Genomic DNA, 27,612 nt, shown 5'->3' with positions numbered 1-27,612 from the left:
AAACATACATAAGAATATCTCATAATCTCTCGCTCTCGCTCTCTGAAACTAATTGCAGCACCATAGCGTCTAGCCCCTGTAGCCCACATTGGCTAAGCTCTAGTCTCATTAATTAGTCATGCCCTTGATCCAGAACAATAGTGTCACTGTCTTTGTGTCTGTCAGTATTTCTGGGGGTAGGTTTACAGAAATGTATTTCACATTCACAGACATGGTCACTCGTGGCCTGTTGTAAATGGGGTTTGAAATCACTTTTAAACTATTTCTGGTTAACAGAGAGGGATGTGATACCTGAAAAAGCGATGAAGTCATGAAACCCAAAACAAGCAGGGAGACAGAGAGTGAACCCTATCTGGGGTGAGTTGCTGAGCATGAGGCCAGCTGCTGTCCTTGGTGCTGCAGCTGCCAGGGCTGGGATAGTGAGGCTGACTGGAACCCTCCTCCAAACATGCCGAAATGTGTAGGCCTACTGGCCCATTTCAGCACTACCACATGGGGGCCACTGCACAGCAGCAGTTGCAACAGTGGGGGACTAGTCAGTGTATCAAATTAAACTGTCAAAGCAACGCTACGAATCAGGCCTACCTAATTTATTCCTGGAGAAGAGAGATAACATACTTTTGTTTTCTGTAACGCTCAGTGCGAGGACCTTGGAAAGGCACTGGCAGTCTGGCACTGCTCTTCCATTGACAGTAAAATAATAAAAGGCTGTGAGCGTTGAGGCGGGTCACGTGTCGATGGCTCCTTTGCCACTAGCCCATCAGTGCAAGTCTAGACGATGAGTCACAGGCGTTATTGAATGCACTTTCAGATAAGGAACATGCTTGTTGTTAATTACATGAAATCTTAGTTTCTCGCCGTCGTCATAGCAAATAGGCCTAATGTGCGTAAAAACTTGGACATCGGCTTGTTTTTTTTGGATGAACAATACATTTTATTAACTGTCTATTACTTTGAAATTGGTCGCACGGTGACTATTTCACATTGAACCATGGCGATTGCACACGTTGCTACAGAATACGTTTTCTCCGACTTTTTATTGAAGGATCCAACAGAGTCGAAGTACAAAGGAGTGCGTCTGGAGCTGGCGGTAGACAAAATAGTAACTTTCATCGCGGTTGGTCTCCCTTTGTTACTTATTTCCCTCGCGTTTGCCCAGGAGGTGTCAGTAGGTGAGTTGAATTACTGATAGATTATCAGAACACACGCTAAAATGTTTAAATCGGTCGAATAAAGCATCTGGGTCAAACATAGAAATTGATAAAATAGTATTCTCTGTAGAATTGAGCGCACGCACTACATCAGAGCAGACTAGCGGGTTCTCTCGGCGAACAAACTCTGTCTTTCTTTGTTTAGTTTCTTGCAGTCCATTGCAGTCAAGCACTGTAGGCCTAAACAATAAAACACTGCTTCAATGATTTCAGTGCCAACATTTACACGAATGGATTCTTACATTCTCGTCAGATGATCTCGTAAACATGTCTAATCCCTGGGTCGTTCTTTGTCTGCTCCATATAGCCCATAACTAAAATTCAGACCACCACCGTCTGTCAAAGGAAAACAGGCAATTTCACTGAAATGTGTCGCCCCTGATTAACCTATCCAATATTGTTAAATGTTTATCTTGTTAAAACAGCTGTGTTGCTTGTCCCTCAAAATGTAGTCTTAGTTACATTTTAGCCTTCTTGTATTGTATGTTGTTCGAGAGCAGGCTCACAGCGCCGCCAACCTGCGTGAAGCAGTTAGATTGTAGTTATTTGAAAATGACTCAACAACCTCGTAAACAAATCCACACGGCCACACCCCTCCTTTCACTGCTTTTCATATTTGATCCTTTCTCAGTTGTAGTAGGCTCTAAAATTATTTATACTGAATAAAGTGACTGAGAGGTAGCAGGTAGATAAACAGGTTTGTGAGTAAAAGATGTAGCCTAATAGATTAATAAAATCATGGGGAAATAATTTCTAATGCTGAGTCACAGGCTAATTCTCACTTGGCAGTGTGTTAAAGGGTTACACATCAAGCAAATAACTAGGATACAGTGGAAATCAATGTATTTTTACCGTCCATCCTCAGCACTATGGGACAACAACAAGTGGCCTGTTCTAACCCTGTCCTCCAATCCCTTTATGTCTGAATGCAGGTACCCAGATCAGCTGTTTTGCCCCTACGAACTTCTCGTGGCGACAGGCGGCCTATGTTGACTCTTTCTGCTGGGCTGCGGTGCAGGAGCAGCAACCCAGTGTTGATGGAATCAAGGGCGCGCCCCTATGGCTGCACAAGGTACAGACCCTCCTCAGTTAGCCAAGACCAATATGGGGACGTGCCCTGTGTCCCAATTCTCCTACCTTTCTCAAAGTGTGCATTTGTCCTCTTCTCCCCTTGCACAACTCACAAGTGCTTACTTACTGTAGGGCAGAACATAGAGAATTGGGACACATAGGTGGACTGTGTGGATTCAACATACAAAAAGCCATAATGTAGTGTAGTAATGTGAGTCAGTGGTCGGAGCAAAGGGGAGCTTCAGTCAGTGTGAGTGAGATTGACCTGTTAATGTGGCCCTAACAGTTATGGCTGCATGGGGAGTTGTGGAATAACGCTTCTCATTGGTAAACACAACGCAGCATTACATTTAGAATATTTATGATTGCAATACCCACCTGAGCTCTCAGGAGGGTTTAAATCAGGCCAGACTGTCAAGTAGAGTCAACACTATTCATCTACATTAAAGCCCTGTTACCATGGCCTCTACAATTATAATTATGCAGCCTCTTCTCAGACGACTGGGAGAGATACTCAGAGTGTTTCTTGATGAAGTGAATAATATCTCCATATGCAGGTTCAATAATAATCAAATCAAATCAAATTGTATTTGTCACATGCGCCGAATATAACAGGTGTAGACCTTACAGTGAAATGCTTACTTACAAGTCCTTAACCAACAATGCAGTTTTAAGAAAAAGAAGTGTTATGAAAGTATTTACTAAATAAACTGAAGAGAAAAAAAAGAAGAAGAAAAAGAGCAACAATAAAATGACAGTAACGAGGATATATACAGAGGTAATTGAGGTAATATGTACATGTAGGTAGAGGTAAAGTGACTATGAATAGATAATAAACAGAGAGTAGCAGCAGCGTAAAAATGGGGGGGGGGTCAATGCAAGTAGTCCGGGTAGCCATTTAATTCGCTGTTCGGGAGTCTTATGGCTTCGGGGTAGAAGCTGTTAAGAAGCCTTTTGGACCTAGACTTTGCACTCCGGTACCGCTTGCCGTGCTGTAGCAGAGAGAACATTCTATGATTAGGGTGGCTGGAGTCTTTGGCAATTTTTAGGGCCTTCCTATAGTAATATCTCCATAATGCATGTCATTATGTTATAATCTGTCCTTGTAGTCGAGGCATTACAATTCCCACCGGTGAGAAGGAGAATTTAACATCTAAATTGGAGTGACATTTCTCAAAACTTTTCCAAACCGTGAGTCACAACTCATTCATCATAGGTCCAGGTGTATTAATTTGGTTTACTTCTGTGGCTCATACCAATGTGGGTCACACCAATCTTCTGTATTTTCCACAGTCAGTTCATGTGGATTGGTCATCTTTCTGGTTCTCATATTTAAAGGAGTTATGCAATTCTTGCTTTCTTTTTGGTTCCCTCTCACCTGCTTTTATTCCCCTCTGCCCTCCACCTCCAGTTCTTCCCCTACATCCTCCTGTTGTTGGCCATCCTCATGTACATCCCTGCTCTGTTCTGGCGCTTCACGGCCACCCCCCACCTCTCCTCTGACCTCAACTTCATAATGGAAGAGCTGGACCGCTCCTATAACCGAGCCATCAGACTGGCCAAGAGCCTGGCCTCATCTATAGACACCAAAAAAGTATCTGACGACTCCCCCAGGTAAACACTGCACTAGGACCTTGAACACTCCATCAACTTTAGATTACTTAGGTTAATTCTTTCTCTCTTCCACATGAGCTCAAAGACTCCTAAGGGCCAGATGTACTAAACATTTGCACTCTTTTTTCAAAAGTGATAATAAAGTTTTGGATATAAGATAGTATAGTGATAATGGCTGGTTCCGAATAACTAATAATGGAACCTATAGAGATCAAATGAATTTTTATTTGCTTACGCTAGCCTACTAGCTATGCAGTCTGAAACAATGTTGGACTGATCTAGTTAAAACAGCAGAGAGAGTTGTTTGCCTGCGGAGGTGAACCTTGCGTTTCTCCCCCTTTAGTTTTATTAAAAGGATGGCTTAGTGTAGAAACACAAGCATGACCTTTTCAGAACAGCTACTGTTGCCTCACACAATGTTCTCATTTCCAGATGTCCATCAATGGAGTGTAGTGCCATCAGAGGACAAAGAGTTCATATGACAGCTTGTGAGAAACTCTGTGAGAATTTTAGATGAGATAAAATGCTCAATATTTTTCATTGACAGGGTCAGAATGAAAGAGAGAGAGAAACCTTATTAACCAGAAGAACAGGTAGTAAGAAATTGACTGATTTGAAAAAAATAGTTGAAATAATTTGTTTGGCTTCGCAGCAGTGGAGACTATGCTGAACCCAGCCAGGCTATCAGATACAGTGTGTCTCTTTGTCTGAACTGTGATATAGGCAGAGCTGTTCATTAGATCAGCAATAGACAGTGCTCAACTCTATTTTCTTCAATAAACAGTGCTTAGAAGAATGCTACAATAGCCTAGGGTCAAATTGCATTGTACAACTATTTAAAAAATATCCAGCACTCACTTGATGAAGTTGCATCAATTCTTTTTTTTAATGTACTGCACGCATACACTACCGGTCAAAAGTTTTAGAACACCTACTCATTCAAGGGTTTTTCTTTATTTGTACTATTTTCTACATTGTAGAATAATAGTGAAGACATCAAAACTATGAAATAACACATATGGAATCATGTAGTAACCAAAATCCAGGCTCTGTCGTAGCCGGCCGTGACCGGGAGACCAATGGGGCGGCGCACAATTGGCCCAGCGTCGTCTAGGGTAGGGGAGGGAATGGCCGGCAGGGATGTAGCTCAGTTGGTAGAGCATGGCGTTTGCAACGCCAGGGTTGTGGGTTCGATTCCCACGGGGGTATAAAAAAAAAAATAAAAAAAATAAGCCGCTCTGGATAAGAGCGTCTGCTAAATGACGTAAATGTAAATGTAAATGTAAAAAAGTGTTAAACAAATCAAAATATATTTTATATTTGAGATTCTTCAAATAGCCACCCTTTGCCTTGATGACAGCTTTGCACACTCTTGGCATTCTCTCAACCAGCTTCACCTGGAATGCTTTTCCAACAGTCTTGAAGGAGTTCCCACATATGCTGAGCACTTGTTGGCTGCTTTTCCTTCACTCTGCGGTCCGACTCATCCCAAACCATCTCAATTTGGTTGAGCTCAGGGGATTGTGGAGGCCAGGTCATCTGATGCAGCACTCCATCACTCTCCTTCTTGGTAAAATAGCCCTTACACAGCCTGGAGGTGTGTTGGGTTATTGTCCTGTTGAAAAACAAATGATAGACCCACTAAGCTCAAACCAAATGGGATGGCATATAGCTGCAGAATACTGTGGTAGCCATGCTGGTTAAGTGTGCCTTGAATTCTAAATAAATCACAGACAGTGTCACCAGCAAAGCACCCCCACACCATAACACCTCCTCCTCAATGCTTTACGGTGGGAAATACACATACGGAGTTCATCCGTTCACCCACACAGCGTCTCACAAAGACACGGCGGTTGGAACCATCAGACTCATCAGACCAAAGGACAGATTTCCACCGGTCTAATGTCCATTGCTCGTGTTTCTTGGCCCAAGCAGGTCTCTTCTTCTTATTGGTGTCCTTTAGTAGTGGTTTCTTTGCAGCAATTCGACCATGATGAAGGCCTGATTCACACAGTCTCTTCTGAACAGTTGATGTTGAGATGTGTCTGTTACTTGAACTCTGTGAAACATTTATTTGGGCTGCAATTTCTGAGGCTGGTAACTCTAATGAACTTATCCTCTGCAGCAGAGGTAACTCTGGGTCTTCCATTCCTGTGGCGGTCCTCATGAGAGCCAGTTTCATCATAGCGCTTGATGGTTTTTGCGACTGCACTTTAAGAAACGTTCAAAGTTCTTTCCATATTGACTGACCTTCAAGTCTTAAAGTAATGATGGACTGTTGTTTCTCTTTGATTATTTGAGCTGTTCTTGCCATAATATGGATTTGGTATTTTATCAAATAGGGCTATCTTCTGTAAACCCCCCCCTACCTTGTCACAACACAACTGATTAGCTCAAATGCATTAAGAAGGAAATAAATTCCACAAATTAACATTTAAGAAGGCACACCTGTTAATTGAAATGCATTTTAGGTGACTACCTCATGAAGCTGGTTGAGAGAATGCCAAGAGTGTGCAAAGCTGTCATCAAGGCAAAGGGTGGCTATTTGAAGAATCTCAAATATAAAATATATTTGGATTTGTTTAACACTTTTTTGGTTACTACATGATTCCATATGTGTTATTCCATAGTTTTGATGTCTTCACTATTATTCTTCAATGTAGAAAATAGTACAAATAAAGAAAAACCCTTGAATGAGTAGGTGTTCTAAAACTTTTGACCGGTAGTGTACGTACAAGCACGCTCAAATGACGTTCATGTAGGTTAGCTCAGAGATATTACCTAAAATACACAAAATAAATGTAACGCAACTGGATAATGGGAGTGCTGGCCCCTTTATCTAGAACATATACTATCCGGCTCCACCTAATCTCCCTGTGGTGTGTTGTGATGGCAGTGCCCTGGACCTGACTGAGGGCTGCTTTAAATACCCCCTGGTGGAGCAGTACCTGAAGACCAAACGTTTCTCCCGCTGGCTGGTGGTGAAGTACCTGGCGTGTCGGGTGATTACTCTGCTCACCCTGCTGCTGGCCTGCCTCTACCTTGGCTACTACATCCGCCTGGCCTCCATCACCGATGAGTTTGCCTGTGACGTGCGGACGGGGTTGCTGAGGAACAACAGTGCTGTTCCGGTGGCGGTGCAGTGTAAGCTGGTGGCGGTAGGGGTGTTCAGGCTACTAAGCTACATCAACCTGGGGGTGTACATCCTGCTGTCTCCCCTGGTGGTGTACGCTACCCTGGGCCCGGCCAGACAGAGCTCCCGCTTCCTCCGGCCCTACGAGATGTTGCCAGCCTTCGGCGCTCTGGACCTGGACACACCCTTCTACAATGACCTCAGCATGTACCTGCTCTTCCTGGAGGAGAACCTCAGTGAGCTTAAGTCCTATAAGTGTCTGCAGGTGGGTAACAACACTGCAATTTGTGTTTAGTCAAATTATATGGTCATTCAGCAGTGACCATGTGTTGCCCATTTGGGTTTTTAAGTAATAACTTACAAGCATTGTGATCCCAACTAAGTGACTAATTGAAACCACAATAGATTACAATGGATTGCACTGTCTTTGGGTAGTGTCCACTTTGGAAAATATGTTTGGAATTATGTTATCCTGTAGAGACATTATTTAATGTCTGGTATTACCTTGAGGTATCAGCATGTCTATTTATGTGCTGTGTATCATTTGATACAGGTCCTGGAGCTGCTGAGAGAGGGAGGTGGTGAGGCCTTTGACACCATGTGTCTGCTGCAGACTCTGGGACAGGTTAAGACAGATGTGGTGGATGGGAAAAAATCCACTTCATACCAGGACAGCAAAGACAGCACCAAGCTTGGAGAGGAGGAGGACACAAACTCATCTGAGCTGAGAGGTGAGTGGGTGGCCCACAAATTGATTGGTATGGTCATCTTCCTCACATAATAAGGCTGATTTAGATGTTCAGCCACGATGTGGAGTTAAAGGAAAGATTTACCCATTTTTAATGTTATATCGTATTTATGCATCTCTTTGCGATGTTCTATCGATTCCCGGGGTTATTTCATGCGAATAGCTCAGACACACATTGTCACGCCTACTCCTGCTCCCTCCCTCCGGCGCTCAATGTCTCCGGTGTACTAACTACCGGTCCTGGCAACCCACATTGCACACACCCGGCAACCATCATTGTGCACACCTGCTCCCCATCGTTAAGCACACCTGGACTTCATCACCACCCTGAATACTCTTCCTTCATATAGCCCTCACCAACCTCCATCATCAGGCAGTATTGGTTCTGTTTTCATGTCCAGACGCTTTTCTTGTTTTGTAACTATGTTTGTAATGTATTTTATATTTTTTTAGGGGGTAGATCAGCTTTAATATTGCAGGTAGATTGTAGCTTCCATCAATGTAATTGTCTGCATCACTTCCAATCCCCGATATATGTTTTTGCAAATATATACAGTGAAGGAAAAAAGTATTTGATCCCCTGCTGATTTTGTAAGTTTGCCCACTGACAAAGAAAAATGATCAGTCTATAATTTTAATGGTAGGTTTATTTGAACAGTGAGAGACAGAATAACAACAAAAAAATCCAGAAAATAACGCATGTCAAAAATGTTATAAATTCATTTGCATTTTAATGAGGGAAATAAGTATTTGACCCCCTCTCAATCAGAAAGATTTCTGGCTCCCAGGTGTCTTTTATACAGGTAACGAGCTGAGATTAGGAGCACACTCTTAAAGGGAGTGCTCCTAATCTCAGCTTGTTACCTGCATAAAAGACACCTGTCCACAGAAGCAATCAATCAATCAGATTCCAAACTCTCCACCATGGCCAAGACCAAAGAGCTCTCCAAAGATGTCAGGGACAAGATTGTAGACCTACACAAGGCTGGAATGGGCTACAAGACCATCGCCAAGCAGCTTGGTGAGAAGGTGACAACAGTTGGTGCGATTATTCGCAAATGGAAGAAACACAAAATAACTGTCAATCTCCCTCGGCCTGGGGCTCCATGCAAGATCTCACCTTGTGGAGTTGCAAGGATCATGAGAACGGTGAGGAATCACCCCAGAACTACACGGGAGGATCTTGTCAATGATCTCAAGGCAGCTGGGACCATAGTTACCAAGAAAACAATTGGTAACACACTACGCCGTGAAGGACTGAAATCCTGCAGCGCCCGCAAGGTCCCCCTGCTCAAGAAAGCACATATACAGGCCCGTCTGAAGTTTGCCAATGAACATCTGAATGATTCAGAGGAGAACTGGGTGAAAGTGTTGTGGTCAGATGAGACCAAAATCGAGCTCTTTGGCATCAACTCAACTCGCCGTGTTTGGAGGAGGAGGAATGCTGCCTATGACCCCAAGAACACCATCCCCACCGTCAAACATGGAGGTGGAAACATTATGCTTTGGGGGTGTTTTTCTGCTAAGGGGACAGGACAACTTCACTGCATCAAAGGGACGATGGACGGGACCATGTACCGTCAAATCCTGGGTGAGAACCTCCTTCCCTCAGCCAGGCCATTGAAAATGGGTCGTGGATGGGTATTCCAGCATGACAATGACCCAAAACACACTGCCAAGGCAACAAAGGAGTGGCTCAAGAAGAAGCACATTAAGGTCCTGGAGTGTCCTAGCCAGTCTCCAGACCTTAATCCCATAGAAAATCTGTGGAGGGAGCTGAAGGTTTGAGTTGCCAAACGTAAGCCTCGAAACCTTAATGACTTGGAGAAGATCTGCAAAGAGGAGTGGGACAAAATCCCTCCTGAGATGTGTGCAAACCTGGTGGCCAACTACAAGAAACGTCTGACCTCTGTGATTGCCAACAAGGGTTTTGCCACCAAGTACTAAGTCATGTTTTGCAGAGGGGTCAAATACTTATTTCCCTCATTAAAATGCAAATCAATTCATAAAATTTTTGACATGCGTTTTTCTGGATTTCTTTGTTGTTATTCAGTGTCTCTCACTGTTCAAATAAACCTACCATTAAAATTATAGACCGATCATGTCTTTGTCAGGGGGCAAACGTACAAAATCAGCAGGGGATCAAATACTTTTTTTCCTCACAGTCGTGGTCAAAAGTATTGAGAATGACAGAAATACTAATTTTCACAAAGTCTGCTGCCTCAGTTTTGATAATGCAATTTGCATATACTCCAGAATGTCATGAAGAGTGATCAGATGAATTGCAATTAATTGCAAAGTCCCTCTTTGCCATAAAAATAACTTAATCCCCAAAAAACATTTCCACTGCATTTCAGCCCTGCCACAAAAGGACCAGCTGCCATCATGTCAGTGATTCTCTCGTTAACACAGGTGAGAGTGTTGACGTGGACAAGGCTGGAGATCACTCTGTCATGCTGATTGAGTTAGAAGAACAGACTGGAAGCTTTAAAAGGAGGGTGGTGCTTGAAATCATTGTTCTTCTCTGTTAACCATGGTTACCTGCAAAGAAACACGTGGCGTCATCATTGCATTGCACAAAAAGGGCTTCACAGGCAAGGATATTGCTGCTAGTAAGATTGCACCTAAATCAACCATTTATCGGATCATCAAGAACTTCAAGGAGAGAGGTTCAATTGTTGTGAAGAAGGCATCAGGTTGCCCAAGAAAGTCCAGCAAGCGCCAGGACCGTCTCCTAAAGTTGATTCAGCTGCGGGATCGGGGCACCACTAGTGCAGAGCTTGCTCAGGAATGGCAGCAGGCAGGTGTGAGTGCATCTGCACGCACAGTGAGGCGAAGACTTTTGGAGGATGGCCTGGTGTCAAGAAGGGCAGCAAAGAAGCCACTTCTCGCCAGGAAAAACACCAGGGACAGACTGATATTCTGCAAAATGTACAGGGATTGGACTGCTGAGGACTGGGGTAAAGTCATTTTCTCTGATGAATCCCCTTTCCGATTGTTTGGGGCATCCGGAAAACACCATGTCCGGAGAAGACAAGGTGAGCGCTACCATAAGTCCTGTGTCATGCCAACAGTAAAGCATCCTGAGACCATTCATGTGTGGGGTTGCTTCTCAGCCAAGGGAGTGGGCTCACTTACAATTTTGCCTAAGAACACAGCCATGAATAAAGAATGGTACCAACACATCCTCCGAGAGCAACTTCTCCCAACCGTCCAAGAACAGTTTGGTGACGATCAATGGCTTTTCCAGCATGATGGAGCACCTTGCCATAAGGCAAAAGTGATAACTAAGTGGCTCGGGGAACAAAACATCAACATTTTGGGTCCATGGCCAGGAAACTCCCCAGACCTTAATCCCATTGAGAACTTGTGGTCAATCCTCAAGAGGCGGGTGGACAAACAAAACCCCACAAATTCTGACAAACTCCAAGCATTGATTATGCAAGAATGGGCTGCCATCAGTCAGGATGTGGCCCAGAAGTTAATTGACAGCATGCCAGGGGCGGATTGCAGAGGTCTTGAAAAAGAAGGGTCAACACTGCAAATATTGACTCTTTGCATAAACTTAATGTAAGTGTCAATAAAATCCTTTGACACTTATGGAATGCTTGTAATTATACTTCAGTATACCATAGTAACATCTGACAGAAATATCTCACAACACTGAAGCAGCAAACTTTGTGAAGACCAATACTTGTCATTTTCAAAACTTTTGACCACGACTGTATACACTACCAGTCAAATTTTTAGAACACCTACTCATTCAAGGGGTTTTCTTTATTTGTACTATTTATTTATCAGTTATTTATCAGAAGATAGTCCTATTTGGTAAAAGACCAAGTCCATATTATGGCAAGAACAGCTCAAATAAGCAAAGAGAAACGACAGTCCATCATCACTTTAAGACAACCATCAAGCGCTATGATGAAACTGGCTCTCATGAGGACCGCCACAGGAATGGAAGACCCAGAGTTACCTCTGCTGCAGAGGATAAGTTCATTAGCGTTACCAGCCTCAGAAATTGCAACCCAAATAAATGCTTTACAGAGTTCAAGTCACAGACACATCTCAACATCAACTGTTCAGAGGTGACTGTGTGAATCAGGCCTTCATGGTCGAATTGCTGCAAAGAAACCACTACTAAAGGACACCAATAAGAAGAAGAGACTTGCTTGGGCTAAGAAACACGAGCAATGGACATTAGACCGGTGGAAATGTGTCCTTTGGTCTGGAGTCCAAATTGGATATTTTTGGTTCCAACGGCCGTGTCTTTGTGAGACGCGGTGTGGGTGAACGGATGATCTCCACATGTGTATTTCCCACCGTAAAGGATGGAAGAGGAGGTGTTATGGTGTGGGGGTGCTTTGATGGTGACACTGTCTGTGATTTATTTAGAATTCAATGTACACTTAACCAGCATGGTACCACAGCATTCTGCAGTGATACGCCATCCCATCTGGTTTGGGCATAGTGGGACTATCATTTGTTTTTCAACAGGACAATGACCCAAAACACACCTCCAGGCTGTGTAAGGGCTATTTTACCAAGAGGGAGCGTGATGGAGTGCTGCATCAGATTACCTGGCCTCCACAATCCCCCGACCTCAACCAAATTGAGATGGTTTGGGATGAGTCGGACCGCAGGGTGAAGGAAAAGCAGCCAACAAGTGCTCAGCATATGTGGGAACTCCTTCAAGACTGTTGGAAAAGTATTCCAGGTGAAGCTGGTTGAGAGAATGGCAAGAGTGTGCAAAGCTGTCATCAAGGTGAGGGGTGGCTATTTGAAGAATCTAAAATATATCTTGATTTGTTTAACACTTTTTTGGTTACTACAGGATTCCATGTGTTATTTCATAGTTTTGAATTCTTCACTATTATTCTACAATGTAGAAAATAGTAAAAAAATAAAGAAAAACCCTTGAATGAGTAGGTGTTCTAAAACTTTTGACTGGTAGTTTATATACATACAGTGCCTTGCAAAAGTATTCATCCCCCTTGGCGTTTTTCCTATTTTGTTACATTACAACCTGTAATTTAAATGGATTTTATTTGGATTTCATGTAATGGACATACACAAAATAGTCCAAATTGGTGAAGTGAAAAAAAGCCCCTAAATAAGATCTGGTGCAACCAATTACCTTCAGAAGTCACATAATTAGTTAAATAAAGTCCACCTGTGTGCCATCTAAGTGTCACATGATCTGTCACATGATCTCAGTACACCTGTTCTGAAAGGCCCCATAGTCTGCAACACCACTAATTAAGGGGCACCACCAAGCAAGCAGCACCATGAAGACCAAGGAGCTCTCCACCAAACAGGTCAGGGACAAAGTTGTGGAGAAGTACAGATCAGGGTTGGGTTATAAAAAAATATCCAAAACTTTTAACATCCCACGGAGCACCATTAAATCCATTATTTTAAAAAATTGAAAGAATAGGGCACCACAACAAACCTGTCAAGAGAGGGCCGCCCACCAAAACTCACAGACCAGGCTAGGAGGGCATTAATCAGAGAAGCAACAAAGAGACCAAAGATAACCCTGAAGGAGCTGCAAAGCTCCACAGCGGAGATTAGAGTATCTGTCCATAGCACCACTTTAAGCCGTACACTCCACAGAGCTGGGCTTTACGGAAGAGTGGCCAGAAAAAACCATTGCTTAAAGAAAAAAATAAGCAAACACGTTTGGTGTTCGCCTAAAGCCATGTGGGAGACTCCCCAAACATACAGTGGGGAGAACAAGTATTTGATACACTGCCGATTTTGCAGGTTTTCCTACTTACGAAGCATGTAGAGGTCTGTAATTTTTATCATAGGTACACTTCAACTGTGAGAGACGGAATCTAAAACAAAAATCCAGAAAATCACATTGTATGATTTTTAAGTAATTAATTTGCATTTTACTGCATGATATAAGTATTTGATCACCTACCAACCAGTAAGAATTCCGGCTCTCACAGACCTATTAGTTTTTCTTTAAGAAGCCCTCCTGTTCTCCACTCATTACCTGTATTAACTGCACCTGTTTGAACTCGTTACCTGTATAAAAGACACCTGTCCACACACTCAATCAAACAGACTCCAACCTCTCCACAATGGCCAAGACCAGAGAGCTGTGTAAGGACATCAGGGATAAAATTGTAGACCTGCACAAGGCTGGGATGGGCTACAGGACAGTAGGCAAGCAGCTTGGTGAGAAGGCAACAACTGTTGGCGCAATTATTAGAAAATGGAAGAAGTTCAAGATGACGGTCAATCACCCTCGGTCTGGGGCTCCATGCAAGATCTCACCTCGTGGGGCGTCAATGATCATGAGGAAGTTGAGGGATCAGCCCAGACCTACACGGCAGGACCTGGTCAATGACCTGAAGAGAGCTGGGACCACAGTCTCAAAGAAAACCATTAGTAACACACTACGCCATCATGGATTAAAATCCTGCAGCGCACGCAAGGTCCCCCTGCTCAAGCCAGCGCATGTCCAGGCCCGACTGAAGTTTGCCAATGACCATCTGGATGATCCAGAGGAGGAATGGGAGAAGGTAATGTGGTCTGATGAGACAAAAATAGAGCTTTTTGGTCTAAACTCCACTCGCCGTGTTTGGAGGAAGAAGAAGGATGAGTACAACCCCAAGAACACCATCCCAACCGTGAAGCATGGAGGTGGAACCATCATTCTTTGGGGATGCTTTTCTGCAAAGGAGACAGGACGACTGCACCGTATTGAGGGGAGGATGGATGGGGCCATGTATCGCGAGATCTTGGCCAACAACCTCCTTCCCTCAGTAAGAGCATTGAAGATGGGTCGTGGCTGGGTCTTCCAGCATGACAACGACCCGAAACACACAGCCAGGGCAACTAAGGAGTGGCTCCGTAAGAAGCATCTCAAGGTCCTGGAGTGGCCTAGCCAGTCTCCAGACCTGAACCCAATAGAAAATCTTTGGAGGGAGCTGAAAGTCCGTATTGCCCAGAGACAGCCCCGAAACCTGAAGGATCTGGAGAAGGTCTGTATGGAGGAGTGGGCCAAAATCCCTGCTGCAGTGTGTGCAAACCTGGTCAAGACCTACAGGAAACGTATGATCTCTGTAATTGCAAACAAAGGTTTCTGTACCAAATATTAAGTTCTGCTTTTCTGATGTATCAAATACTTATGTCATGCAATAAAATGCAAATTAATTACTTAAAAATCATACAATGTAATTTTCTGGATTTTTGTTTTAGATTCCATCTCTCACAGTTGAAGTGTACCTATGATACAAATTACAGACCTCTACATGCTTTGTAAGTAGGAAAACCTGCATAATCGGCAGTGTATCAAATACTTGTTCTCCCCACTGTATATAAGAAGGTACCCTGGTCAGATGAGACTAAAATTGAGCTTTTTGGCCATCAAGGAAAACGCTATGTCTGGCGCAAACCCAACACCTCTCATCACCCCGAGAACACCATCCGTTTTTCATCGGCAGGGACTGGGAAACTGGTCAGAATTGAAGGAATGATGGATGGTGCTAAATACAGGGAACTTCTTGAGGGAAACCTGTTTCAGTCTTCCAGAGATTTGAGACTGGGACGGAGGTTCACCTTCCAGCAGGACAATGACCCTAAGCATACTGCTAAAGCAACACTCAAGTGGTTTAAGGGGAAACATTTAAATGTCTTGTATTGGCCTAGTCAAAGCCCAGACCTCAATCCAATTGAGAATCTGTGGTATGACTTAAAGATTGCTGTACACCAGCGGACCCCATCCAACTTGAAGGAGCTGGAGCAGTTTTGCCTTGAAGAATGGGAAAAAATCCCAGTGGCTTGAGTGTCAAGCTTATAGAGACATACCCCAAGAGACTTGCAGCTGTAATTGCTGCAAAAGGTGGCTCTACAAAGTATTGACTTTAGGGGGGTGAATAGTTATGCACGCTCAAGTTTTCTGCTGGTAGAGCACGGCGCTTGTAACGCCAAGAGCGTGGGTTCGATCCCCGGGACCACCCATACACAAAAAAAATTATGCACGTATGACTGTAAGTCGCTTTGGATAAAAGTGTCTGCTAAATGGCATATTATTATTATTATTTGTCTTATTTCTTGTTTGTTTCACCCCAAAAAATATTTAGCATCTTCAAAGTGGTAGGCATGTTGTGTAAATCAAATGATACAAACCCCCCCCAAAATTCCAGATTGTAAGGCAACAAAATAGGAAAAATGCCAAGGGGGGTGAATACTTTCGCAAGCCACTGTATATATATATATTTTTTTTTATATATTTTCCTTTATTACTTTCTTACCCTACCACCCCTCCCCTAATTGGAGTAAACTAGTGAACAACAACGCTTAGGCCTCTACTTCCAGCTTATACAGTGAGGGAAAAAGGTATTTGATCCCCTGCTGATTTTGTACGTTTGCCCACTGACAAAGACATGATCAGTCTATAATTTTAATGGTAGGTTTATTTGAACAGTGAGAGACAGAATAACAACAAAAAGAATCCAGAAAAACGCATGTCAAAAATGTTATAAATTGATTTGCATTTTAATGAGGGAAATAAGTATTTGACCCCTCTGCAAAACATGACTTAGTACTTGGTGGCAAAACCCTTGTTGGCAATCACAGAGGTCAGACATTTCTTGTAGTTGGCCACAAGGTTTGCACACATCTCAGGAGGGTTTTTGTCCCACTCCTCTTTGCAGATCTTCTCCAAGTCATTAAGGTTTTGAGGCTGACGTTTGGCAACTCAAACCTTCAGCTCCCTCCACAGATGTTCAATGTTTGACGGTGGGGATGGTGTTCTTGGGGACATAGGCAACATTCCTCCTCCTCCAAATACGGCGAGTTGAGTTGATGCCAAAGAGCTCGATTTTGGTCTCATCTGACCACAACACTTTCATCTAGTTCTCCTCTGAATCATTCAGATGTTCATTGGCAAACTTCAGACAGGGCTGTATATGTGCTTTCTTGAGCAGGGGGACCTTGCGGGTGCTGCAGGATTTCATTCCTTCATGGCGTAGTGTGTTACCAATTGTTTTCTTGGTGACTATGGTCCCAGCTGCCTTGAGATCATTGACAAGATCCTCCCGTGTAGTTCTGGGCTGATTCCTCACCTGTCACGATCGTCGAAAGGAGTGGACCAAGGCGCAGCGTGATACGAGTACATACTTTTATTTTAGTACTTACAAATACACAAAATAACAAAACGATACGTGAAGTCCTCGGTTATACAATACAAACCAACACGGAACAAGATCCCACAAAAGACAAGTGCACAATAGGCTGCCTAAGTATGGTTCCCAATCAGAGACAACAAGCAACAGCTGATTCACGTTGCCTCTGATTGAGAACCACCCCGGCCAACATAGAAACACATAAACTAGATCGTGAACATAGAACACAAAACATAGACCCTACACACCCTGGCTCAACATATAAGAGTCCCCAGAGCCAGGGCGTGACAGTACCCCCCCCCCCCCACCAAAGGCGCGGACTGCGACCGCGCCAACATAAACACAACAGGGGAGGGGCCGGGTGGGCATTCCGCCTCGGAGGCGGATCCGGCTCCGGGCGTGACCACCACCCTCTAACAACCCCCCCGTAGCGCCCCTCGTCTGGTCTGGCCCCGCTGGCTGGAGCTGGACTGGACATCGGTGGAGCGGATTGCTTAGGCTCCGGTGTGGAGCAGCTGACCGGTACCTGACGAGGCACCGGTGAAACAGGCACGGGCTGTTCCCGGACTGACGACGCGCACCACAGGCTTGGTGCGGGGAGCAGGGACGGGCCGGACCGGGCTGGCGACGCGCACCACAGGCTTGGTGCGGGGAGCAGGAACGGGCCGGAACGGGCTGGCGACGCGCACCATTGGCTTGGTGCGAGGGGCAGGAACAGGCCGGACCGGGCTGGCGACGCGCACCATTGGCTTGGTGCGAGGGGCAGGAACAGGCCGGGCCGGGCTGGCAACGCGCACCATTGGCTTGGTGCGAGGGGCAGGAACGGGCCGGGCTGGCGACACGCACCATAGGCTTGGTGCGAGGGGCAGGAACAGGCCGGACCGGGCTGTGGAGACGGACTGGAGGTCTGGAGCGAAGAGCTGACACAACCCGTCCTGGCTGAATGCCTATTTTTACACACTCTGTGTGAGGCATCAGCACAGGACGTACAGGGCTGTGTACTCGCACTGGCACTACAGCACGTGACACTGGCGCAGGATATCCGGGACCGAGGAGTGGTACTGGAGGCCACGAGCGTTGAGCCGGCACACTCCGTCCTGGCTGCATGCCCACCTTAGCACGACACGTGCGTGGTGCTCGCACAGGACGTACCGGACTGTGCCGGACCACTCGCGGCACAGTACGCAGCTCCGCATACCTCGGAACCTGCCCAGTCTCACGCTGCCTATCCTGAGTACGGGGAGTTGGCTCTGCTCTACCTCTAGGCTCCGCCAACCTCCCTTCCAGCCCCCCAAACCCGGTGGCCTCCTCTCCTAATCCCCAATCTCGCCCTGTAGCTGCCTCCAGCAGCCCCGTCGTCCATGCCGTGTGCCCCCCCCCTAAACATTTATTGGGGTTGCCTCTTGCGTGTCCGACGTCGGCCCGGTTGGCGCCGCTGCTCCTCTCTATGGCGCGCCACCACCGTCTCCTCCCACGGACGGCGATCCATACCGGCCTGGATTTCCTCCCAAGTCCAGGACCCCTGCCCGTCCAAGATCTCCTCCCAAGTCCAGGCTGTCTGCTCCTGGACACGCTGCTTGGTCCTGTTTTGGTGGGATCTTCTGTCACGATCGTCGAAAGGAGTGGACCAAGGCGCAGCGTGATACGAGTACATACTTTTATTTTAGTACTTACAAATTCACAAAATAACAAAACGATACGTGAAGTCCTCGGTTATACAATACAAACCAACACGGAACAAGATCCCACAAAAGACAAGTGCACAATAGGCTGCCTAAGTATGGTTCCCAATCAGAGACAACAAGCAACAGCTGATTCACGTTGCCTCTGATTGAGAACCACCTCGGCCAACATAGAAACACATAAACTAGATCGTGAACATAGAACACAAAACATAGACCCTACACACCCTGGCTCAACATATAAGAGTCCCCAGAGCCAGGGCGTGACATCACCGTTCTGATGATCATTGTAACTCCATGAGGTGAGATCTTGCATGGAGCCCCAGGCCGAGGGAGATTGACAGTTATTTTATGTTTTTTCCATTTGCGAATAATCGCACCAACTGTTGTCACCTTCTCACCAAGCTGCTTGGTGATGGTCTTGTAGCCCATTCCAGCCTTGTGTAGGTCTACAATCTTGTCCCTGACATCCTTGGAGAGCTCTTTGGTCTTGGCCATGGTGGAGAGTTTGGAATCTGATTGATTGCTTCTGTGGACAGGTGTCTTTTATACAGGTAACAAGCTGAGATTAGGAGCACTCCCTTTAAGAGTGTGCTCCTAATCTCAGCTCGTTACCTCTATAAAAGACACCTGGGAGCCAGAAATCTTTCTGATTGAGAGGGGGTCAAATACTTATTTCCCTCATTAAAATGCAAATCAATTTATAACATTTTTGACATGCGTTTTTCTGGAATATTTTGTTGTTATTCTGTCTCTCACTGTTAAAATAAACCTACCATTAAAATTATAGACTGATCATTTCTTTGTCAGTGTGCAAACGTACAAAATCAGCAGGGGATCAAATACTTTTTTCCCTCACTGTACATACTATATATTGTGATGTCACGAGAGGCTACACAGCTTTCAGCGGGATTGCTCAAGTAGTGCAAGGAGACCAGGTTCAACCAAAACAAGGATTTTATTAAAGGTCTTGGGAAACTAACGAAAGTATAACACAATTCTGTTCTCTGGTGGCTCTTTAAGGGTTAACAGTTCAGGGATGTCTCTTCCACATCCAAAATCATAACTCTCCCTCGCTCAAATAACTTTTCCCCAGTCTTACTGTATTCCACGTTGCAGCTAGTGGCCAACCCAGCAAAACGTCCTTCCAAATGTCCCACACGTATTTCCACAGGTGCATATATCCAAAGGTGAGTATTTCCCAAAGGTAAGTATCTCCAAATCCTTATATTCCTCATGGAAGTGGACGTGCAGCACTCTTGTCCTCCAGAGAGCCCAGGTTGGAGACCGTGTCTCTTCCCTTCAACAAACCTTCAGCTCATCAGCTCCTGATTGGTTTCAGCTGCGTGGGAAGATTGGCCATAGAGGGTTGGAGTTCCCGACCATACCAGCAGATGGAGCCATAGCTGTCTGGGTTTGCAGCCATCTCAGGGGGATGTAACGTCCCTCCAGGACACAGCCTCTCGTGACATCACACATCCCCCTCCTCGGGACCGACGTCCTCGTCGGGTAAAGGCAGCGAAGAAGGCATCACGCCGGGAGAGGGCGTCCGCATTGCCGTGGTGCTTGCCAGCCCTGTGGACAACAGAAAAGTTAAACGGTTGCAAGCTCAAAAACCATCTGGTTACTCTACTGTTTGATTCCTTGTTCTTGGCCATCCACTGCAGAGGGGCGTGATCAGATACCACCATGAAACGTCGGCCCAGGAGATAGAACCGAGGGGACTCCAGGGCCCAGACTACAGCCAGACATTCTTTCTCCACCGTTGAATAGTTCTTCTCTCTTGGAAGTAACTTTCTGCTTAGGTAGAGAATGGGATGTTCTTCACCGTCATGTGCCTGGGTGAGGACAGCACCCAGACCCACCTCCGAAGCATCCGCTTGGACAATGAATTCCTTCTTGAAGTCTGGTGCCACCAGGATCGGACTGGAGCAGAGTGCTCGCTTCAGGTTGAGGAAAGCCGCCTCCGCCGCAGGGTTCCACTTCACCATTCGTGAGTGGCGTTTGGTCGTCAGCTCCGTCTCTGTGTCGGTCTGGGCACCTGCCATCCCTATCCGAGCCCGGGCGGGAGTGAGTAACTCGGAGGATTGCACCGGAGCCTTCCCAGGATGAGTCTTGCCTCTCCGTTTCCGAGGTACTCGGGTTATCCTCTCCTGAGACTCTCTCCAGAGTGGGTAAAAGGCTGGGCAGTCTCGTCCAATTAGGACAGGGACGGGGAGGGAATCAACCACCCCGCCGTCGTGTGTATGGTTCCCCGTGTGCTGGTCATTGTAAGTTCAGTAATGGGGTATTCTCTGGTGTCCCCATGGACACAGGAAACTGGGAGGACTTTCCCCGGGGTCAGACACGTTGGGCCCACCAAATCCTTACGCACCAGGGTGGCCCGGCTACCAGAATCCAGTAAGGCCTCCACATCATGGTGATTCACAGTTACCGGGCAGGTGGGGGGGGTCGATCTGGGCCGCCATCTACGACTCCCAAGAGCGAGGCAAAACGGTGTGTGGGTGCTGAGCGGGAGGACTCCGCAGTGGGCATAGGTTCCTCGGCTGGTTTCCCACACTGCCAGGAGATATGTCCCATCTCCCCCACACCGGTAACACTGTCGAGTTTCCCCCTCCTGGTGTACTCTTCTTGGACCCGCCTGGTTTCTGGCTCCCCCTGGAGCCGGGATAAGTCCTGACGTGGCTGGGTTCGAGACCTTGGGGTCCTTTGGACGGGTTCTTCCCATTTGTGGTGGGGCCGCACTCCTGGGGTCTTTTCGGAAGCATTCAGCATCTCCGCTGTGGCCTGGTACTTTTCCACAGCTTCCACGGTCAGATCAGCCGTGGTCAAGGCCTGTTGACTGATGAACCGTTTTGCCTCATAAGGCAGGGCGCGTAGGTAACGATCCACCACAACGGCCTCCACCACCGCCGCTGCTGTATTCCTCTGCGGATCCAGCCATTTCCTTGCGATTCGGACAAGTTCATGCATCTGCGCCCGAGGAGGTTGGTCTGGTTGGAAGGTCCAACTGTGAAAGCGCTGGGCCATACCAAACCTTGTGAGTCCATATCTGCTGAGGATCTCAGACTTCAGGGCATCATAGTCAGTAACCTGGTCAGGGCCCAGGTCCCGGACAGCATTCAGCGCTTCCCCGGTTAGGAAGGGGGGCTAACAGACCAACCCACTGTTGCTTGGGCCAGGCTTCCCTAGTGGCCGTGGCCTCAAATGCATGCAGGTATGCCTCAATGTCATCGGTAGCTCCCATCTTAGATATAAAGTCACTTGCCTTTATTGGGCGGGTATTTTGGACCACCCTCTGTCTCTGCAACTGCAATTCCTCTGCCTTCAGAAGGTTGGCTTTCTTTTGCTCCTCCAAGAGAGCCACGTTTGCTTGCATCTGGGCTTGCTGGCCAGCAACAAGGGCTTTCAATATGTCCTCCATTTCAGTCGGGCGGGGAGCCTACGGCCAACTTGGAAAACTGGGTGATCAAACCTTCGGTATCCTCCTCTGACATGCACTATTAACGCTTGAGCGTGCCTGTATTCTCCACCATCTGTGACGTCACGAGAGGCTACACAGCTTTCAGCGGGATTGCTCAAGTAGTGCAAGGAGACCAGGTTCAACCAAAACAAGGATTTTATTAAAGGTCTTGGGAAACTAACGAAAGTATAACACAATTCTGTTCTCTGGTGGCTCTTTAAGGGTTAACAGTTCAGGGATGTCTCTTCCACATCCAAAATCATAACTCTCCCTCGCTCAAATAACTTTTCCCCAGTCTTACTGTATTCCACGTTGCAGCTAGTGGCCAACCCAGCAAAACGTCCTTCCAAATGTCCCACACGTATTTCCACAGGTGCATATATCCAAAGGTGAGTATTTCCCAAAGGTAAGTATCTCCAAATCCTTATATTCCTCATGGAAGTGGACGTGCAGCACTCTTGTCCTCCAGAGAGCCCAGGTTGGAGACCGTGTCTCTTCCCTTCAACAAACCTTCAGCTCATCAGCTCCTGATTGGTTTCAGCTGCGTGGGAAGATTGGCCATAGAGGGTTGGAGTTCCCGACCATACCAGCAGATAGAGCCATAGCTGTCTGGGTTTGCAGCCATCTCAGGGGGATGTAACGTCCCTCCAGGACACAGCCTCTCGTGACATCACAATATATTTTATGGACACGGTCTATTTTACAATAGTTATATTTTGTTTGTTTTTACTCCTGTCCTTCCTCTACCCTCAACCTCTCCCATCTATTTCTGATGTCCATCCGGTTTGATTTCTATTTGCCATATCTTTCAAGCTGTGCTCTTTCACAAAAGTTCTTAACCTATAACCTACAGTGGGGGAAAAAAGTATTTAGTCAGCCACCAATTGTGCAAGTTCTCCCACTTAAAAGGATGAGAGAGGCCTGTAATTTTCATCATAGGTACACGTCAACTATGACAGACAAAATGAGGGAAGAAAATCACATTGTAGGATTTTTTATGAATTTATTTGTAAATTATGGTGGAAAATAAGTATTTGGTCAATAACAAAAGTTTCTCAATACTTTGTTATATACCCTTTGTTGGCAATGACACAGGCCAAACGTTTTCTGTAAGTCTTCACAAGGTTTTCACACACTGTTGCTGGTATTTTGGCCCATTCCTCCATGCAGATCTCCTCTAGAGCAGTGATGTTTTGGGGCTGTCGCTGGGCAACACGGACTTTCAACTCCCTCCAAAGATTTTCTATGGGGTTGAGATCTGGAGACTGGCTAGGCCACTCCAGGACCTTGAAATGCTTCTTACGAAGCCACTCCTTCGTTGCCCGGGCGGTGTGTTTGGGATCATTGTCATGCTGAAAGACCCAGCCACGTTTCATCTTCAATGCCCTTGCTGATGGAAGGAGGTTTTCACTCAAAATCTCACGATACATGGCCCCATTCATTCTTTCCTTTACACGGATCAGTCGTCCTGGTCCCTTTGCAGAAAAACAGCCCCAAAGCATGATGTTTCCACCCCCATGCTTCACAGTAGGTATGGTGTTCTTTGGATGCAACTCAGCATTCTTTGTCCTCCAAACACGACAAGTTGAGTTTTTACCAAAAAGTTCTATTTTGGTTTTATCTGACCATATGACATTCTCCCAATCCTCTTCTGGATCATCCAAATGCACTCTAGCAAACTTCAGACAGGCCTGGACATGTACTGGCTTAAGCAGGGGGACACGTCTGGCACTGCAGGATTTGAGTCCCTGGCGGTGTAGTGTGTTTATGATGGTAGGCTTTGTTACTTTGGTCCCAGCTCTCTGCAGGTCATTCACTAGGTCCCCCCGTGTGGTTCTTGGATTTTTGCTCACCGTTCTTGTGATCATTTTGACCCCACGGGGTGAGATCTTGCGTGGAGCCCCAGATCGAGGGAGATTATCAGTGGTCTTGTATGTCTTCCATTTCCTAATAATTGCTCCCACAGTTGATTTCTTCAAACCAAGCTGCTTACCTATTGCAGATTCAGTCTTCCCAGCCTGGTGCAGGTCTACAATTTTGTTTCTGGTGTCCTTTGACAGCTCTTTGGTCTTGGCCATAGTGGAGTTTGGAGTGTGACTGTTTGAGGTTGTGGACAGGTGTCTTTTATACTGATAACAAGTTCAAACAGGTGCCATTAATACAGGTAACGAGTGGAGGACAGAGGAGCCTCTTAAATAAGAAGTTACAGGTCTGTGAGAGCCAGAAATCTTGCTTGTTTGTAGGTGACCAAATACTTATTTTCCACTATAATTTGCAAATAAATTCATAAAAAATCCTACAATGTGATTTTCTGGATTTTTTCTCTCAATTTGTCTGTCATAGTTGATGTGTACCTATGATGAAAATTACAGGCCTCTCTCATCAATTGGTGGCTGACTAAATACTTTTTTTCCCCACAGTACACCCATTCAGCTTCAGCCCCACCCATCTCGTTTCGCTCTTGGAGCATTCAGAGCGCACACTTGACGTTGGGGTAATAGAGATGTCTAAAAAGAGCAGTCTTATTTAACCAGCTTACTTGTTTAAAAAAAAAAACTTTTGAGGCTTTACAGAGGGGGTTTTTAGACAAGGAAGCTGGTTAAATAAAAGACTGCACTTTTTAGACAATGGCAATGTCTGTATTTTGCCAAATAACTCAAAATGGATGTATTTTGATGTTTTGAAGTTCTACACCATTTCATTCAGAATAATCTATTCTTTCTAATTATGTAAATGTGGGTAGCATAGTATGCTGGGATCAATTGCTGGTAATTAAAACTTCAAAATTATATTTTTACTCATGGAACTCTGAGGTCACAAAAAAACGCATTTTGATAAAAAAAACCCAAAGTTTACCTTCAAATGGCTCTCCTGTGAAGTTGTGACCCGCGACATACGCCTAGTTTCCTGAAACGAGTCACAAATGATCTAATGATTCTGTCTCTTCGCAGCAAAATCTGCAGAGCTGGGAAGGTTGTATCCCCCATATAAATAACATTCTATTGGTTGCAAGAATTTTGTAAAATAATTTAAATTCTAAGTTTTGAATCCGGCGTCGTTTTGCGTATCAGTTCATAAACCCTGTTCCATGGAATTGGTACGTCAAACATCTCTTCCCAACTATTTTGAAATCTATGGCCCCGTGTAGCTCAGTTGGTAGGGCATGGCGCTTGCAACGCCAGGGTTGTGGGTTCGATTCCCACGGGGGGCCAGTATGAAAAATATATATATATATATGTTTGCACTCACTAACTGTAAGTCGCTCTGGATAAGAGCGTCTGCTAAATGACAAAAATGTATATGGCACGGCTGTCCATTGTTTGGTCCTTAAATTAAACTGTTATACTTTTTTATTTATCACCATTTTCTTTAACCAATTATGGTCTTTAATGCAGGGCCGACAGACAAGTTCCTTACTTTTTCCCCCTTCCACTTTCCTCTTCCATTTTCGCGGTAATGCTGCAATTAGTTGGTTGTAATTTTGGGTAGAGCAGACATTTCTTTATGTTTTTGTTAGCTGCGTGTGCGACATAGCTCCACCAGTCCGACCGATGATATAATTTACGAAGAGTATACTTTTTAATTTTTTTATTTTTTATAAATATAATGGTTTTCTATCAATTAGTATATTTGAGTTTAACCACAATATTTGTTGCATTATTTGTTCTGTCCTTTCTGGTGGATTAAATTGAAATTGCAACCAACTTTCTATGGCTTGTTTTAAAAATAGCGATATTTGGGAGACGTTTTCCTTTTCAAATAACTGAAAGTGAGAGGTTGTAATCTGAATAAATGGAAAAATATCATTCTTGAGCATAGGGTGAGACGTTCTTACTAATTTGCTAGAGAACCAGTTTGGATTGAAGTATAACTTTTGTATGACTGAAGCCTTTAGTGAGAGGTCTAATGCTTTAATATTTAAGAATTTCTGTCCTCCAAATTCATATTCATTATATAAATAGGCCCGTTTAATTTTGTCTGGCTTGCCGTTCCAAATAAAATTGAATATTTTTTTTGAGGCTGTGGAGGGATCCAAGTTGTGGATTTAAAAGAAAACATGAATCACCAGCATACAATGACACCTTTGTTTATGTTAGTTATTATTAAACTCACCATCTGCACCTGCCTCCTGACTCTCTGCGTCGTCGTTACACACATGAAAACAAAAAATTCCCCAGGAATCGATAGAACATCTCTGAGTTGCAAAAATACGATATAACATTCAAAATGGGTGAATCTTTGCTTTAACCCCCTTTAACCTTTCCTGATCTTTTGTTCCCTCAGATTTCTCTACATTGTTGCTGGACGACAGGCCGAAGAAAGACAACAAGGACAAGACCTGCTGTGGTGGGAAAGAAGTACGCCAGAGAGTGGTCTAAAGTGTGTGTGCGTGCGTCTGTTTATGTGTGAACAAGGGTCTTTAAGTTCAGGATTAGTTGATGCTGATCAATCTTTTTTTATCTGTAAACAAAAGTGCTGTGTTGCTATGTTACCGTACCTACCTTAGCACTAATACGATGGTACCTGTTGGTCTTATCAGGATCGATCAAGCACCTATTCATTTGTGCTCTGGAATGTAAGCCATTTATACATATAGAACCCAAAGCTGTTTACAGAACTGTAGTCCGCAGTTTCCCCATAGAGAAGCTCTCCTTTTCTGTTGTTTACTGCCAGAGTTACAAGGTGTTTGTCTGACTCCGAGTCAATAGGCGCGTTCACATTGCACCTTATAGCCAATGGTTAAAAACCTCAGCCCTGGGCTAAGGGACATTTTAGCCTGGGCTAAGCAAGTGTTCACAGTTGCACATTCTAAAGTGGGCTAGCACCAACTTTAGCCCAGGGATAGCTGGCCCTGCACCGAAGCAGGGTTAGCACCGACTTTTCGGGGCTAGCCCCAGAAACACGTTCCCAAAATAGCCAGTGTGAAACAATGTCAAGAACAAAGCCTAGAATGCTCACTGTCCAAGCACAAAAGCTGCACTGTCACTTAATTTGCATATGCTTGTGATGCCAGTAATGCGTTCTGCACGTTATTTTGACAAGTATTCATACAAACTCTACCGCTGGAAGGGCAGCAAACGCTCAATTTTCGTCTATTTTTTATAGATTTTCTATTGACATTTAATTGGATATACAGTGAGGGAAAAAAGTATTTGATCCCCTGCTGATTTTGTACGTTTGCCCACTGACAAAGAAATGATCAGTCTATAATGTTAATGGTAGGTTTATTTTAACAGTGAGAGACAGAATGACAACAACAAAATCCCAAAAAACGCATGTAAATTTTTTTATAAATTAATTTCCATTTTAATGAGGGAAATAAGTATTTGACCCCCTCTCAATCAGAAAGATTTCTTGCTCCCAGGTATCTTTTGTAGAGGTAACGAGCTGAGATTAGGAGCACACTCTTAAAGGAGGTGCTCCTAATCTCAGTTTGTTACCTGTATAAAAGACACCTGTCCACAGAAGCAATCAATCAATCAGATTCCAAACTCTCCACCATGGCCAAGACCAAAGAGCTCTCCAAGGATGTGATTGTAGACCTAC

The 27,612-nt window shown here is 45.1% G+C and overlaps 1 protein-coding gene across 1 annotated transcript; it reads left to right on the top strand.

Annotated features, from left to right (window-relative positions):
- The first annotated feature begins 49 nt into the window (after positions 1–49).
- Positions 50–27,242, top strand: LOC121573668 (pannexin-1). The gene is made up of 6 exons (XM_041885818.1): positions 50–1,172; positions 2,144–2,283; positions 3,694–3,896; positions 6,793–7,294; positions 7,583–7,760; positions 26,350–27,242. The coding sequence occupies exons 1-6, from the start codon at positions 992–994 to the stop codon at positions 26,442–26,444; spliced, it is 1,299 nt and encodes a 432-aa protein (XP_041741752.1). The 5' UTR covers positions 50–991; the 3' UTR covers positions 26,445–27,242.
- Positions 27,243–27,612: the final 370 nt, after the last annotated feature.

The sequence above is a fragment of the Coregonus clupeaformis genome, chromosome 9 (assembly GCF_020615455.1).
Source record: "Coregonus clupeaformis isolate EN_2021a chromosome 9, ASM2061545v1, whole genome shotgun sequence".
NCBI classification, from domain to species: domain Eukaryota; kingdom Metazoa; phylum Chordata; class Actinopteri; order Salmoniformes; family Salmonidae; genus Coregonus; species Coregonus clupeaformis.
Note: the sequence above shows the minus strand (reverse complement) of the source record. Positions and strands in the feature narration are given on the sequence as shown.

What these genes read in the sequence shown, in the direction of transcription:
- LOC121573668 (XM_041885818.1), top strand. Translation starts at nt 992, where the DNA reads ATGGCGATTGCACACGTTGCTACAGAATACGTTTTCTCCGACTTTTTA. An exon ending in TGCCCAGGAGGTGTCAGTAG is followed by an intron (nt 1,173 to 2,143) that starts GTGAGTTGAATT and finishes GTCTGAATGCAG; the next exon opens with GTACCCAGATCAGCTGTTTT. An exon ending in AAACTCATCTGAGCTGAGAG is followed by an intron (nt 7,761 to 26,349) that starts GTGAGTGGGTGG and finishes TTGTTCCCTCAG; the next exon opens with ATTTCTCTACATTGTTGCTG.